Source organism: Pelmatolapia mariae, linkage group LG23, assembly GCF_036321145.2.
Source record: "Pelmatolapia mariae isolate MD_Pm_ZW linkage group LG23, Pm_UMD_F_2, whole genome shotgun sequence".
Lineage (NCBI taxonomy): Eukaryota > Metazoa > Chordata > Actinopteri > Cichliformes > Cichlidae > Pelmatolapia > Pelmatolapia mariae.
The window spans coordinates 20080681-20096270 of NC_086246.1; the positions used below are offsets into that span (position 1 = coordinate 20080681).

At 39.6% G+C, this 15590-nt stretch overlaps 3 protein-coding genes across 3 annotated transcripts; 2 read left to right on the forward strand and 1 right to left on the reverse strand.

Annotated features, from left to right (window-relative positions):
• Nucleotides 1-19: 19 nt before the first annotated feature.
• LOC134621178 (G-protein coupled bile acid receptor 1-like) lies at nucleotides 20-1045 on the forward strand. Its single transcript, XM_063467614.1, has 2 exons — nucleotides 20-480; nucleotides 556-1045. Exons 1-2 carry the CDS (start codon nucleotides 20-22, stop codon nucleotides 1043-1045), a joined length of 951 nt encoding a protein of 316 aa, XP_063323684.1.
• Nucleotides 1046-7637: 6592 nt separating this feature from the next.
• Nucleotides 7638-11103, reverse strand: LOC134621316 (intermediate filament protein ON3-like). The gene is made up of 9 exons (XM_063467750.1): nucleotides 10945-11103; nucleotides 10014-10222; nucleotides 9836-9896; nucleotides 9658-9753; nucleotides 9345-9509; nucleotides 9129-9254; nucleotides 8815-9035; nucleotides 8404-8429; nucleotides 7638-7730 (listed from the first exon to the last, which is right to left on the reverse strand). Exons 1-9 carry the CDS (start codon nucleotides 11101-11103, stop codon nucleotides 7723-7725), a joined length of 1071 nt encoding a protein of 356 aa, XP_063323820.1. The 3' UTR covers nucleotides 7638-7722.
• A 366-nt stretch (nucleotides 11104-11469) lies between these two features.
• LOC134621179 (keratin, type I cytoskeletal 18-like) lies at nucleotides 11470-15434 on the forward strand. Its single transcript, XM_063467615.1, has 8 exons — nucleotides 11470-11853; nucleotides 11997-12079; nucleotides 12195-12351; nucleotides 12434-12595; nucleotides 12678-12803; nucleotides 12997-13226; nucleotides 13784-13818; nucleotides 15232-15434. The coding sequence occupies exons 1-8, from the start codon at nucleotides 11470-11472 to the stop codon at nucleotides 15432-15434; spliced, it is 1380 nt and encodes a 459-aa protein (XP_063323685.1).
• Nucleotides 15435-15590: the final 156 nt, after the last annotated feature.

Below are 15590 nucleotides of genomic sequence, written 5' to 3' on the forward strand. Positions count from 1 at the left end.
CTGTTTATAGAGACTAACGATGGACTTTGACGACTCCTATGTTCTGCTCTCTGAAGAGCAACTCATCTACATCATCACCATTCCCCTGTCGACCTCCATCATTCTAGCCAACCTCATCATCATCTTGGGCATCTCCTGGAACCGCCAACTCCACAACACGCCCAACTACTTCTTCCTCAGCCTGTTAGTAGCCGACTTGTGTACGGGCGTGGCGCTGCCGTTCATCCCGCTGATGGGTCTAAACAGGCATTTAAGTTTTAGCTCCTGTCTGGTGGCTCACGTGTTCCCAAATTTCCTCTTCTTGGCGTTCCTCTTCAACCTGGTAATGGTTCACTATGAGCGCTACATATGCATTATTGACCCCCTGCATTACAGTAACCTGTGGATGCATCGCAGTTTTCCCTTAACGCTGCTTGTGGTGTGGACTCCGGCACTTTTGTATGCATCTCTACCTGCCTTTGGCTGGAATAACTGGACAGGGTCAGATTTTAACAGTTGCTGTGAAAGTACCCAAAATTTAACGGCATTTTCAAACTGCTTAGCAAATACAACCAGCTGTTGCTCGTACAGGAGGGTGTTCCCCAATGCATTTATCTTCCTGGAGGTGTATGGACTTGTTTTACCTGCTATTCTGGCCATCGCCGCCATGACCGGCCATGTTTTGTGGATCACCCGAGGCCAGCTGAAGGACATATGCCGCCTCCATCGTTCGGTGGAGCGAGGAAGTCAGGCCTCTGACCAGGAGCAAAAGTTGAACCTGCGGTACACGCGCTGCGTGGTAGCAGTGTCGCTGACTTTTCTCGCCTGCTGGGTTCCCTACCTCATTTACATGCATGTCTCCATAGCACTGGTGGTCAGTGACTCCAAGCGGAGTTCTACCACTCACATTGTGCTGTCCTGCACTGGTATCGGAAGCATGGCTGTAGTGCCGATTGTGCTGGGCTTGGCCAACAGGCAATACACAGAACCTGCGTTAAAACTTCTCCAGAAACTCAGAGACAGGTGGAGGCCAAGGACACAGGCATCAGAGGAAGCCACAGTCTGAAATGATACTGGTTTATCTAAATATTTATGAATATATTCTACAGAAAGCCACTGGACCACTGAAAGAGAAATAAGAAATATGGCTATACAGCAGAAAACCCCCCACATCTACATGGACTGTGTGGACACTTATTTATCAGTGTTTTATAGAAAAGTCCCCTAGTGTTCTACCACTATTACTTCTAGGTTTTGAAGTGTCAGTTTCTTAAAGTTTACCATTGTTAGGCATATCCATGTATTAGCAAAGGTAACTAGAAAGATGAAGACTGGAATCAAATAAGACTAAAGAAGTATAAAAGTGAATAAAGTACTCAGCTTTGCTATTCTGCAGATTAAGTTCTGGAAGGAATTTTAACCATCTTGAAAACACAGGATCTAGTCTGTAATAGACATTTTGCAGGACTTCTTCTTCTTTTTCTTTTTTTTAAAGAGAAAACTATCCTCATTTGATAACTTTTCACTATCTTGCTCACAGATTTTTCCACTGGTATTGAAATTGACTTATGTTAAATATTATAAATTGAGCTCACAAAGATGAAGAAGGTAACTTTTCGCCCAGAAATACATCCGCTTTTTAGTATTTTATGCAGTTTAGAATGACACAGAAGTAAGGCACTACTAATATAAAGACAATGACTCTGTGTTTTTTTTATTTCATAGAAATCTTAGTTTTTGTGCATGTACAAATATGTTCTATGCTTAGGTAAATGAAACTCTAGGTGAACCTCTTACGTTACCTCTTGGAACTTTAGAATAAACATTTCCTCTGAAAGCCTTATACGTGCATTTTAGACAAACAGTTTTTGGTGTTCTGCTTGGACTTTCTAAATTGGCACAATTCCATTATATTCTTAAAGTATTCTGAACTTTCCTAACCTTAAGTGACTGGTGTCTTTCAGCATTAATAATAAAAAATCCCTAAAAGATGCACATTTTTCCATACAGAAGAAAACATTTTTGAACGAGATTGTGGTTTGCTAGGTTATCAACTAACGCTAGCAAATTTGGTAAGTAAGGTGAATCGTAGACTTTACAGGTCCAACACACAGATTCATATATTCACTAAAATAAATGCAACAAATTCACTCACCAAAACTAAAGAACAAACTTCTTGGATGGGGTGTTAGTACAGCAAATTATTTCTCAGATAGTTCCTTTTAAAAATGTTCCAACAGCATTGTGGTTCAGTTCTGTTATTCAAATTAGCTGTAGCCTAGCACACATCTAGCATATAGCTGCATGTAGCTGTTTGTCAAAATTGTCTCAACCTTGTAGTTGTCTCTCGTGACATAATGAACTTATTGATCAAGAGTCATCTGTCAAGTCGTCAGAAACATAGAATTTTCTAACTGGTTGCCAAGTGGTTCTTCAAGATTGCTAGCAATCACCAGGTGGAACTGGTAACAAAGAGGTCGAGCCATTGAGTAAGTTGTGTCAGAGGGGTTATGGTTAGAATTGTCATGTGATACAAGGAGACTTCAAATAGTTCCAGCTGTGCTTCGCAGCAAATTTAAATCAAGTGACAGGCCGTCGATTTTTACAGCATCTAAATCTCCTAATGTTTTGGTAGACCTACCAATATATTAGGCATGCATTGTATGGTACAAGTTAATTTTATCAGAGTGTACTGATAGCATGGAATTTTACTTTTAAACATCTTACCTTTAAAAAGTATATCCCAATCTTCTGTGCAGCTATATTTTGATGGTACGGCCAGCTTATGTTGCTAACTTCTGGCACTATTGTGAGGCTCCACGTTCCACTGTTGTAAAAAATGGTCCGCTGGAGTGAATGGAGATGACGCGACTCTTCCATTCAGGGTGCTGCACCAAAAACCTTGTTACTTGTATGCAAACCCTCACTAACTACTAGCCAAACAGTAGTAAAACTCAAAAAAGTTTAATGAAAACTGGAAACAGTAATCATTTGCTTTCAAAATAAATATTCTGCCTCAGTGCTGGAGCCCACATGAGGTGTAACTTTTACTTGAATGCAAATAGTCTCCATTTCCCATTTGTCTTACTTTTTGCAATTCTACTAGCGCTCGGAGAGTACCTGGCAGGTGCTTTGCAGACAATTCGTATTTTTGGCGACCTATTAATGACTAAAGTAATTGCAAGAAGGCTTTTGGTGCAGTACTGTATACTTCTTTGTGGCCAATTTCACACAGCAACAGCAAACAACATCTCACGCATTTTTTGCATAGTGGCTTTAGCACTTGACTTCAGATTTATTGCCAACAACCTCCAGACACCACTTGTCAACTGGCCATGAAATATAAATTCTCCCCTAGCAACCGGTGATTGCTTGATGGTCAGGACTAGCCCTAGACACACAGATGGTCAGGATTGTGTGTCTAGGCATATTCACTTGGCCTGACAGTGTCACATGTCCATAATGACTGCAAAATCTGATTTTTTTTCTGCTGGAGCTCTGGAAATTTTAACATGGGAGCCTATGGGGACTGACAGGTTTTTGCCTTAAGTGGCCACCAGAGGAAATTATTATTAGCTTATGCAATTATTAGTTCTTCCTTATTGGCTTCATTTGTTAGCCCTGGAAAAAAATATAAATGCTGGATAAATCCTATTTAAGTTAGGCATGACTCAGAGGAGGATTAAAAATAGAGAATTACCATCAAGTTGCAAGTCAAAGACGGCCATCTCTTGTTGGTCTCAAGAGTTTGCTGGCAACCTTGAAGCTAATTAGGCACGGCCACTTTGGTACAACTGCTAATGTCAGCTTACTAGCACGTTGATGTTTATCGAGTATGCCGTTTATTTGAATTGTATTACTACAAACACTGAGTGCCTGCAGAATATCACAGCTGGGTGTAAATCTTCTCTAACACAATCTAATTGCAGGTTTGTTGAAGTGTCCTTGTGTCAGATGTACATTTCATAGCTCATTGTAATGCTCACTCTGGACATCAAATTGTAGTTTTTTTCCATCTGGCACCCCTCCCCCGTAATATTTGCTACTTCCCTCACCAGTATTTATCTATGTACTGGTATGCAAGCTGAAGAGGGGAGATGGATCCGTAATACATCTAGAGAGATTATGCTCTGCAGCAGAAACATACAGGGGAGAGACATGTGGTGAAAATAAGAAGAAAAAATAATTATTACATAAAAATCCACAAAACTATAATATTCTGGTTTCTATTTTATGAGACAAATCATTGCAAGTAGTGAATCCTTTTAAAAAGGCAGCATGAGAAACATCTGCTGCCTCTAGATACTTCTATGTACAGATCCATCCAGGGGAAATGAGCTTTGTATTTGAGGCTTGATTAAACATAGAACACGTTGTGCTTGATTCCCCGATCAATCAAAATGGGGTTTTAAATGTCTGCAAACAGTATGCGGGTGGAAAAGAGACTCAAATCAAATTAAGTGGAAGGTTGAACTGAACTGACAGTTGTAAAGCCAGAGTCAAGGGAAGGTGCCTTGCTAAGCCACGTTCCAATGTTCCCAACATTGGAATATCATGTACATATGAATCAGAAAGACAGAGGAGAACCGGGAGGGGAAGGAGGGAACAGGATGAGACTGCTGGGCTCCAGCTAATCTGCTAAAGACTCACTTTTATCTTAATCAGCTGGAGACCCGCTGATATATTCGTCTAACATATGCACTGGGCTTTAAATGTGTCTAAATCAAGGGTGTCAAACATAAGGCCTGAGGGCCAGAATCAGAATTATCCTGGCAAAGACTTAAATCCGGTCCACTGGGCATCTTTGGAAAATGTAAACAAGGGCACACATTTTGGACTTTTAACTGTACGTTCATAGGTTTTACAGCTTCTCCTACTGATAAAGACCTCCTCCATATCCATTCATGCTATACCAATGTTACAGATAAACAATAAGACCAAAATTTCTATAATTGTAATATTTTTTATTCTGATTTATTAAACGTGAATTACTCTTCTGTAATTGTAATTGCAGGAGAGTCTGGTTAGTAGACTACCAGAACCTTTTCTGTAATTTTAGACATCTATTTATGTGTACTGCTAGATTGTTTTCATTAACTACAGCAGCATTTCTTTATCATGTAGAAAAACCAAGACCTACTGTTAAATTTGCAATTCCTTTTCTGATATTAAATTAGATTAAATGTGTAGTTAAACATCTTTACGCTGCAGAAAAGGGAGTTTTGCTGGTCTGGCCCACCAAAGTGGAAAGTAGGCTGTGTGGGCCCTATGATGTAAGATGAGTTTGACATCTCTGGTCTGGAGATTTTATAAATATAATGTCAAACTATTAATAAGTAGTTTGATATTATAGTAAACAAAACATTTGCTGAGACCCTTATAAAATTCCTGTCATTAAAGAATGAGAGGACCCAAATGCAGAATGAGCCCGACGATATACAGTGGTGTGAAAAAGTGTTTGCTGCCTTCCTCATTTCCTATGTTTTTGTATGTTTGTTAAACCTAAATGTTTCAGATCATCAAACAAATTTACATATTAGACAAAGGTAACACAAGTAAAGGTAAAATGTACTTGACGGCAGAGCAGGTGATCCCACAGCAGGGAAACAAAAACCAGGAAGTAAAACCGAAACACGAGACAACAAACCCACAGTGTGAAACAGGAAGAAATTAAAAGATAATTGAAAAGTGAGGACTGAAGGCACTCTAATGCAGAAACTATAATAAGGACAGAAACACAGAACAGAGAAGAGACACGAAATCACGAAATAAGGAAACTAGAAACCCGGAGTAGCAGAACAAAGACAACACAATGCCAGGGGCATCAAATTATGTCTCATTAATGTGGGTCTGCTAATGCTCCAACATGAATGTAGAGACCCTGTAGCAGCTTTCCAAAAGATGTTTTTTCATAAGTTGTACATGATTCATTTTAAATAGCTCATGCTGATGAATATCCACAGGAGTCAGAGGGCAAGTTGCCCCCCAAAAAAGTAAGTTGCCCCAGTGCCCCCACAGGATTGCCTGGCGTTAGGCGTTACTGGTACACAACTTCATTCACTTTTCTTCTGAACCTGATTTTTCTATCACTTTGGAACAGGGACTCATCAGGTCTCAACTTTTTTCCACTGCTCCCAACGCCAATCTTTATGTTCCCTAGCAAACTGAAACCTTCTCATTAGCTTCACTGATAAGTGTTTTCTTAAGGCTGTACATTGCTTGAAAATGTTCTTACATTCACTATTAAACCAAACTTTGAGTTCTACAGTTGATTTCTTACAATTTGATTTCATCAAATCTCTGTTCACGATCATTCAAACCTTTTTCTGTCTTCCTCAGAGATGATTCTTCACCATTATCCTTCCAAGTTTTATTACTGCGTTGGATAGCTGTTAGGCCAAACTGCAGATCAATTCATGTTTAAGCCATTCGCCTTTATCTACTAAAAAACGCTGTCAAACCAAAAATGAGGACATGGGCCCAGCTTGTAAATAACCTGTTGTCAGCTGAAACATATGAATCACTGCACTAATAAAGCAATGGATATTTCCTTGGGTAATTCCAGAAACCAGGCAGGGTATAGCTTTATATAATGTTGTGCCTTTTCTTCTAAGTATTAAGACAGCAGACACATTGATCATTTTTGCTTCATGAATTATTTTATTGCTATTGCGTTGCACACATTCACCCAAATGATAGATGTCACTTGCGATTACTTTGGCATAAGCTGAGGTAAGAAGTTCCAGACACACATAAGAAAAAAAAATCCCTTTGCAGCATTGTGTAAAGATGCACAGCTTACAGCACCACTGAAACATTTTGAGTATTCTTTTTTTACATTGAGAATATGAAAAGCCATTCCAAGCCCTGTTGTCACTTTAAGAAGAAATGTGTGCATATATGTCCTCTCCACTCCTTTAATTGCACCTTTGAACCTCCAAGTTCCTCATTTTGCTGCTGATGTCGCTGAGAAACCTTTGCAGTGTTTTTACAGAAAGCTGCCCGATTCCTATTTAGGTCACAAACGTTTAAGAGAAATGGAAAAAAAAACCCAAAACTACAATGGAGCACCACAGGTCTTTATGAACAAAGAAAAGAAAACATTTCCAGAAGCACTGCTTGACACGATCACATTCACGCACAATTTTTAGGCAAACGTTCAACCTGCCGGGAAGCTGCTGTTACTGCTCACTCTTCCAGAAAGCACACAAACTAAAAAAGATTATTATATATAAAAAAAACAAATTAAGAAAAATCTGGATATTTAATTTAAATAAATTTAACTTCGTTTGAATTAGTTTCACATTTTCATTCACATTGATTCACATTTGCGGATATCGGCCTGTGATGGATTGGACCAGCTCAGGCACACTTCTTCTGGCACTATGTCAGCTGGGACAGGCTTAAAGCCCCATTGGTGACTCTGACTGATTGAGCTGACATACTATAACGCTGCAGACAGAGGCATGATAGACAGTCCCAGTCAATCAGTCAGTGTACTGGTAACTTTCAGACACAAGTTTGCCTTCTTCCACTTCCAACCGGATCAACAGGCGCTTCTTGGTGGCAGGGGACACTGGTGGGACAATAGTGGTGTCCGGGGCAATGGTGGGCGTGGTGGTGGTGATGGCGATATCCGGGACAGGGGTTGGTTCTGTGGCTTTCGGTTTGGCTGGCACGTATCGCGTCGTTGGCAGGTGAACGTCTGCGTGCAAGTAAGGACTTGGATTGGTTGGTTTATTTTTAGAAATCTGAGCAAAAAAGAGGTTTGATTTTAGTAGGATGAAAAAAAATTAATCAAGCATGAGAATGCTGATATGTGTGAAATGGGTGTTACTGGTTTGGCTCGCTTTTGATGTATCCATTTATTTATTTTTCAATTTAGATTGATTTTTTTATGCCTTTATATGTTAACATTTTGCTTTATTTACCTCTCAACCCTTGTTGGTTTCTACTGACATTACTGATTTACTGGATGACCAAAATTGAGGCCTTTTTGGACATGTGAAATAGTCACATTGATCAGCAGTAATGTATTATTGGATGACAAAGCTTTGTTAGTGGTTTATTAGAAAGAAAGGAATCAATTTCTATTCAGTGGTTTTAAAGCTAGAGCTCAGATCCCACACTGGGGCTTGGAGAACAATATTCTGCAAGTTAAGAACGTACTTTTTGCAATTTTAGCACCAACAATATTCACACTAAAAAAAAGGACGAAAAAAAAAAAAATCATCACTCATATTTTCACTCAACTATTCCTGAGTAAAGAACATGATGAGGGATCATGAGCCAAAACTATTGGGAACCACTGTCTTTAGAAGATCTAGATTTTTGATTTTATTAAAGTGAAATTTGTACAGAATTAGTAAAATAAAGAATAAAAATGTATACACTTATATGTCAGTAGACAACAATGGTTCTCACCTGATTGGCGCATTAGGTAGCTCATTCTGGAGATAGAGCAGACACAGATATTAGTACAAGCACTACATACAGTGGGATGCAAAAGTTTGGGCAACCTTGTTAATAGTCATTATTTTCCTGTATAAATCATTGGTTGTTACAATAAAAAATGTCAGTTAAATATATCATATAGGAGACACACACAGTGATATTTGAGAAGTGAAATTAAGTTTATTGGATTTACAGAAAGTGTGCAATAATTGTTTAAACAAAATCAGGCAGGTGCATAAATTTGGGCACCACAAAAAAAAGAAATGAAATCAATATTATTAACATGGTTGCCCAAACTTTGCATCACACTGTATAAATACATACTGTATTTTATTATAATTTTTTCTCTTTTGTTTTTCGATGCTCCCTTTGCTCACATACCTCTGCTCCTCGCCCTCCAGCAGCTTGCGGTAGGTGTTAATCTCAATGTCCATGGCCAGCTTGATGTTCAGCAGCTCTTGGTGATCACGGATCAGTGAAGCCAAGTCCTGCCTGGTCCGCTTCAAAGCGTCTTCCAGCAGAGCGATATTTTCCCGGGCCTTGTTCAGATTTTCCTCACCCTCTTTTCTAGCATCATCAAGGTCAAGCATGAGGGCCTCTTCCTAATGGGAAAACAGAGATAAGATAACATCAGCAGTGAATAGATGGACAATGTGTGTGCTGACTAAATACTGTCCAAATAATGGGGAACCAACCTTCCTTCTGAGACTCTCCAGGTCTGCCGTAAGCCTCTGGATGAGACGCAGCAAGTCTGAAATCTCCCTCTTTATGTCACGGACTTCTTGCTCGCGCTCTCCTACAGTTTGGACCAGGGATTCCATCTAAAGCGGGAACAGGGAGATCAAATACTCAAAACATCTGTGGTAAGACTGAATGTCATATAAGCAATCATAGAAAAATACTTTTCTCACTTTTCTCTGGTTCCACTGCTCAGCCTCTTCCCTGGTGCGGGTAGCCATGGTAGCATACTGATTCTCAACAGCCTTGATGAACTGGTCCATGTCCAGAGAACGTCTGGTGTTGTCCTGTAGGACCACTGTTTTGTTCTGGATGCGTGACTCCAGCTCCTTGATCTCCTGCAGGTGGGAGACATGGAGACAGTGAGTTATTGTGGAGACACACACACACACTCCAAATTTATTAGACCACCTGTCATTTCTGTAATTACCAATACTGTTAATTCATGGCAGCTAACTGTATTTTCATCACTTTATTAATCTTTACCTCATCAAATGCGAGCCTGAGGAAGGCCATTGTTCTCATCAGGTCCTCAAGATCCACAGCCAGAGCTACTGCCTCCAAGTGGCCTTCGTCTACTTCCTGTTACACACACATTAAATATACATACATGTGCCTCCAGTGATGATACAGTGATGAAATAAAACGTTAAAGCTCACAGTACCTTTTTAGACACAATAAAGTCGTTCTCAAGATCAGCTCTCTTGCGCAACTGGTCTTCATACCTGAAACCAATTCCAAATAAAAAGGTCAAAAACTAATTATGCCAAACTGATGAAGTTAAAAGTTTTCTTGCAACAATCAACTTGTTAAGTAAATCAGCCCCCCTGTGATTTGCTGACCTTTTCTTGGTATCATCCACCTCGTCCTGGACCTCCTGCAGCTCAGGCTGCAGTTTGATCTGGTCGGATTTCAAGCTTTCGATCTGCTGCTCCAGCTCGTTCTCCAGCTGCTTCACAAGATACTCAACCTTCCCGTTGTAGTCCTCCTGCTCCCTGAGGATCTTCAGCTTTGTCTCAAGTCTTCTCTTCTCATTCTCCAGGTGTTTCACCTACAAGACACAGACAGACAACATGGGTAGGAATGCATCACAACAATGTATCTCTGTGGAGTCCTTAATCTCCATACTGTATGTGATAATGGCGACTCACTGCTGACCCTAGACGTTGAAGTTTTCTCATTTTTCCACAAGGTGGCATCCTACGCGCAGGCCTATCTCTGATTATTTGCATATGAAGAAAATGAACTGCAGATAGACTTGTTTTTTGTGGCCTCCGGTAACATAATTGGTTTGAGCCGACAGGAAACACTGTATTCATGGGCCATTTGCACTTTTTCAAATAGCAGTAAAAGCACTTAAAAAGAAAAATAATTATAAATTAAAAATCCAAAAATTAATAATAATTAAAATGTAAAAAACAAAGTGCGCAGACGCAGACTTACTTTGTACACTAAGAATTGTAACATTTAAATATAACAAAAAACATAATCCTCGAAGGAAGGACAAATAAACAGGATTTTGTGTGTGTGTGTGTGTGTATGTGTGTGTGCGTAATTTATTTATTTTGTTTTCTGCTTATTCATCAGATTTGGGTTTATTTACTCATTATTCAATTGTTGTTACCCAGTTAAGCAATTTTTTGTGAAATGGCATGTCATTATAAACCAAAAAGTTGCAGTATGACAAATAAGAACAACAACAACAACCCAATAATAATAATAATAATAATAATAATAATAATAATAATAATAATAATAATAATAATAATAAACCTTTTCAATGAGCGCGACGAACTTGTCATTGAGTCCAACCAACTCCTCCTTCTCCTTGAATTTTCCCGATGAATCGACTCTGTCGGTCGGGACGCTTCTGAGCGGCTTCTTGCTGCTGGGGGAGTAGGACTGGCTGCTGTAGTCTCTTGGTTTTGACATGCTGAAGCTTGAAGCGGAGAGCTGGAGTGTGGCTGAACAGGTGAGGGGAGAAGGCGCCTGCAGCCCTGCAGATCACCTGCTTTATAGGTGGACAGGTACAACCCCTCACCTGCCCCAAGCTCTGAGTGCGTCCAATCACGAGAGGACAAGTGCGATATTAAATGGAAAGGTCAACGTGAAATACTTGAATTTCGACTCTAAACCAGTCTGTCCAGGAGCACCGGGGCCAATGGCGTCTCTGGGGGGCGGATTCGTGCGAAAAAACAAGTATAAGAACTACCTGTATCCTCCATCAGGCGACTCTCCGGCCTTAGACGCTCGGTGTCAGTGTCTGCTCTCTCTCTCTGTCATCCAGCAACGATCACCATGCCTTCAAACAGCGCTGCCAGCATGTTTGGTGGAGCCGGGGGAAGGGATGCCAAGGCGTCCGTGTCGACCCTGGATGGACTGCGCAAAGTGCTGGGCAACCAGACAGAAAAAGATTCGGCTCCCATCCAAAAAGCTGCTGCCAAGCCCGTAGCCTCCCAGGCTCCGAGCGCCCCGGAAACTCTGGTCGCTCCCGGTGACGACAAGCAGACACTGCGGACCCTGAACAATCGGCTGTCCGGCTACCTGAACAGAGTGAAGCAGCTTCAGGAGGAGAATAACGATTTGCAGAAAGAGATCGACGACATCCTGGCCAAGAGGAAAGTACCTGAGGGGCGTGACTGGGATGGAATCCTGAAACCCCTGGATAACCTCAAAAAGGAGGTGGGTCAGATTTCTTTCTTTATTTATTTCTTGGAATTAACATGCAAATATATTTCTGACTGTACTTTATTTTTTCTTCTGCTGTCACGTTTTTTTTTTAAATCTTAAATTCTAACTATTAATGCATATCCTTATTTCATCAGATCAAAGACATCACAGACGACAATGCAAAGCTGCTGCTGCAGATTGATAACAGCAAACTGGCAAATGAAGACTTCAAGAACAAGTGAGTGTGAATGCCGTCCAGACAAAGGCTCCGAAAATAAAAGACACTTTGTAACAGCAGCGTAGCATTTGTAGTGTTTGTAAAGTTTGAAGCCAGGCTCCTTCTGTTGATGCAGGCTGGATGATGAGAATAAGGCATGCAAAGAATTAGAAAAGGACCTGGAGGATCTGAAGAGGGCCAAAGATGATACCAAACTGAGCTGCGACCAGACGAGGGAAGAGATCAAAATGGTGAAAGATGAGCTTGAGCGTCTCAAGAGGGAACACAAGAAAGTAAGGAGGAAAACCAGCACGTTAAAAGTCACACGCTTAGTGCTGTATTGTGTGAAACTTGTAACTTGTGTTTGTCTTGCAGGAGGTTGATTCTCTGCTTGAGAAGATCAAGGACTCAGATGTGACGGTGGAGATTAAGTCCCAGGACAACAACCTGAGTGATGTTATCCAGAGTGTCCGCAGGCATTATGACAAAGTGGCTGAGAAGAACCTGAAGGAGGCAGAAGAATGGTACAAAGAGAAGGTATGGCAGATTAAAGCAGGCAGTGATATGTTTCCTTGTCTCAGTTTATCTTATTATTTTCATTATATGATTCCTCCCCCAGTTTGAAACCATCAAGGTGGAAGAGGCCCAGAACAATGAAGCCTTGGAGTCTGGAAAGAATGAGCTCAAAGATCTCCAGAAACAGAAGCAAACTTTGGAAATTCAGATTCAGACCAAGAACAACAAGGTAAGCACACAAGAATGAATACAAGACTGTTCAAATGCGGTACATTAAAAAAAAATGCAACAAAATCATGCAACATAATCTCAATATCAGGACAAGATTGAAGTTTATCTTTTGTTGACACAGAAACACAAAACTATGAACATGAAGAAAATATCAATATAGAGTATTCTTAAGGTTTGTTTTTCATTTGTAGCTGCGCACTGTGGATCAAACCCTGAGAAACATCAAAATGGAGTATGGTCATCGCCTGGAGCCATCCAACAAGATCCTTCTTGGGCTGGAGCAGGAACTCAGAGACGTGAGGGAACAGGTGGAGCTGCAGCTAGAAGCCAACAAAAACCTGCTGTCTGTTAAGATGAAGCTGGAGAAGGAACTCGAACAGTACCAAGAACTTCTTTCTCGCTTATTTGATGATGTTGAGAGGTAAGGATGATGGCAGATGCATCCTGTTTACTTTTAAACCTGTTGTGGGTATTAAACAGGTTTGCCAGCTGGCAGTAGCAACAGAGTGTCTGTTTAGTCATGTGGTGCTTTACCTCCATACATAATAAGTCAAACACAGCACTTTTACCCAAAAGACTGACATCCTATATGAACCCAGATCTTTAGATTTGTTGTAATTTGATTAATTTAATTCGGTTAGTTATAGAAAATGAAAATAAATCTTTAATAAAATTGATTAATTGTTAAAAGCATTTCTGCCAAGGGCAGTTGGTAAGAATATACCTATAAAATAAGTAGTTCAGAATGAAAACAGAGGCACTATTCTCTTTATATTTCCTGTATTGTTGCTTTAACGTGAAACCACGTTGTGTTTTAATGTCTGTAGCATTTCCTGGTAAGGGCTGCTCTAGCCTGCAAATCTTTACCTAATGTAGTTTTACAGTTCAACATTAAGGGAAAACACCATGTGAATGTTGGCACTGTGTGCTTATTTCCCACTTGGTGTGTTAGCTCTTTATGCTTTTCTTCCCTGACAGCGCAGAGTTTGCTTTAACGGATGCAATACCGCAAGGTAAGTTTCAGATCTGCCAAGAAAAAAAAAAAGTTAAATCACAATGAATGAGTCTATCACGCATCCACGTGCCGAGACCTGATCAGCAAGATTCATATCACTAAAAAAGACTTGGGTCAGTTACTGCCTGTGATGCTTTCAGTTTGGTCTGACTCCACTCCAACAGGAAACAAAGTAAAGATACCAGAATTTGACCCTTGCCTTCCTTTTAGGACTGTAAATGTGAACAAAAATAGAAATATTATAGAAAAATAGTAAATCAAAAATAGAAACCCAAATGCTACCTTTGCATCACTGTGGGCTGAGTAAATAGTTTTGGGAAGTATGCTTACTGACTTTCTTGCCAAGAATTAGATGAGAAGGTAGCTACAAGTCTTACTTTAGTCCCTTAAGTATAACTAGCAGACAGTTAGCTTAACTTAGTTTAACAAAAAGAAAATAATGAATCACCTACTTAGGTTATGTTAAAATCTATAGTTTAATTTGCACAAAAACAACATTTCAGTTCTTGTAGAGATATATATACATATACATATATACAAGTAGCTGTGTACTATGGAAGCTGATTTCTGCTACTATAAAAAAGTCCTCCACAAAATTTGGATTAATGTTCAGTTGGCCAATTCAAAATTTCAAGTTATTAAATTGAAATTTCAAGATACATAACTGAAAATTTTGAGGCATTATGTCAAAATGTTGAGATAGCTAACTTGAAATTTTGAGTTATCAAAATTTCAGATTGTGAACATTAAGTCAGATTTTTTGAGATATTAACCAAAATTTTGAGTTGAATTGATTTTGGACCTGAAAATTTGAAATTTTAGTTATTCACTTGAAATTTCAAGATAGCTAATTTAAAATTTCAAGTTTAGTCAAAGTTTTGGGATGCATAACTCAAAATTTTGAGTAAAGTTGAAATTTGAAATTTTGAGTTATTTATTTTAAAAAATTTGAGAATCCTAATCTGAAAATTTGAGTGGTCAAAATGTCAAAATACTGAGTTTGAAATCACTGAGTCATTAAATAAAACTTTGGAGATATTAACCAAAAATCTTGACTTTTTTTTTTTTTTTTTTGCAGTAGCATAAAAAAGCTTTCATAGTGTCACCCACTGATACTTTTGGTGCCAACACTAACTAGAATTAGGCATCAGCAAGGAAGAAAATGAGCACATTTCCCAAAATTTCTAAACTGCCTCTTTAAAGCTAGCCACATCACTAAAATGCACTAGACCGCTGCAATAACACCATATTTTAACTCTACATCTTAATCAAATTAATAATGATTTTCACAAGCTAATCTATCACCATTAAACAAAATATTTTTGATTCTCAGCAAACTCATAAACAGGAACAGGAACTAACAGACTAAAGGCATATTTGCAACCTCTAAAGCCTGTCTTTTTGTTTACAGAGCAACGAAATAAAGAAGATGACGTTCCGGAACAGGGTGAAACAATACAACAAGAAGTACTTGCAAAACAAGAAAGCGCTCCCTCTAATCAATCAGCTCCCCCAGAAGCTCCTGAAATGGAGGAGGAACCCCCCATCCAGGCTGACACAAATGCTAGTAGCAAGGAAGAGGCTGCAGTCAGCAGCTCTGCTAAAAACGAGTAAATCTAAAAAGTCCAAGAAGTCCAAAACTTAAAAGGCTTCCTCCTCCTCCTCTTCTTCCTCCTCTTCCTCCTCCCCTTCTTCCTCCTCTGATTCCGAAAAGGAAGAAGAAAAGCCCGTAACTGAGGGTGAAGCGGTGACAGCTTGATCTTTAATGCT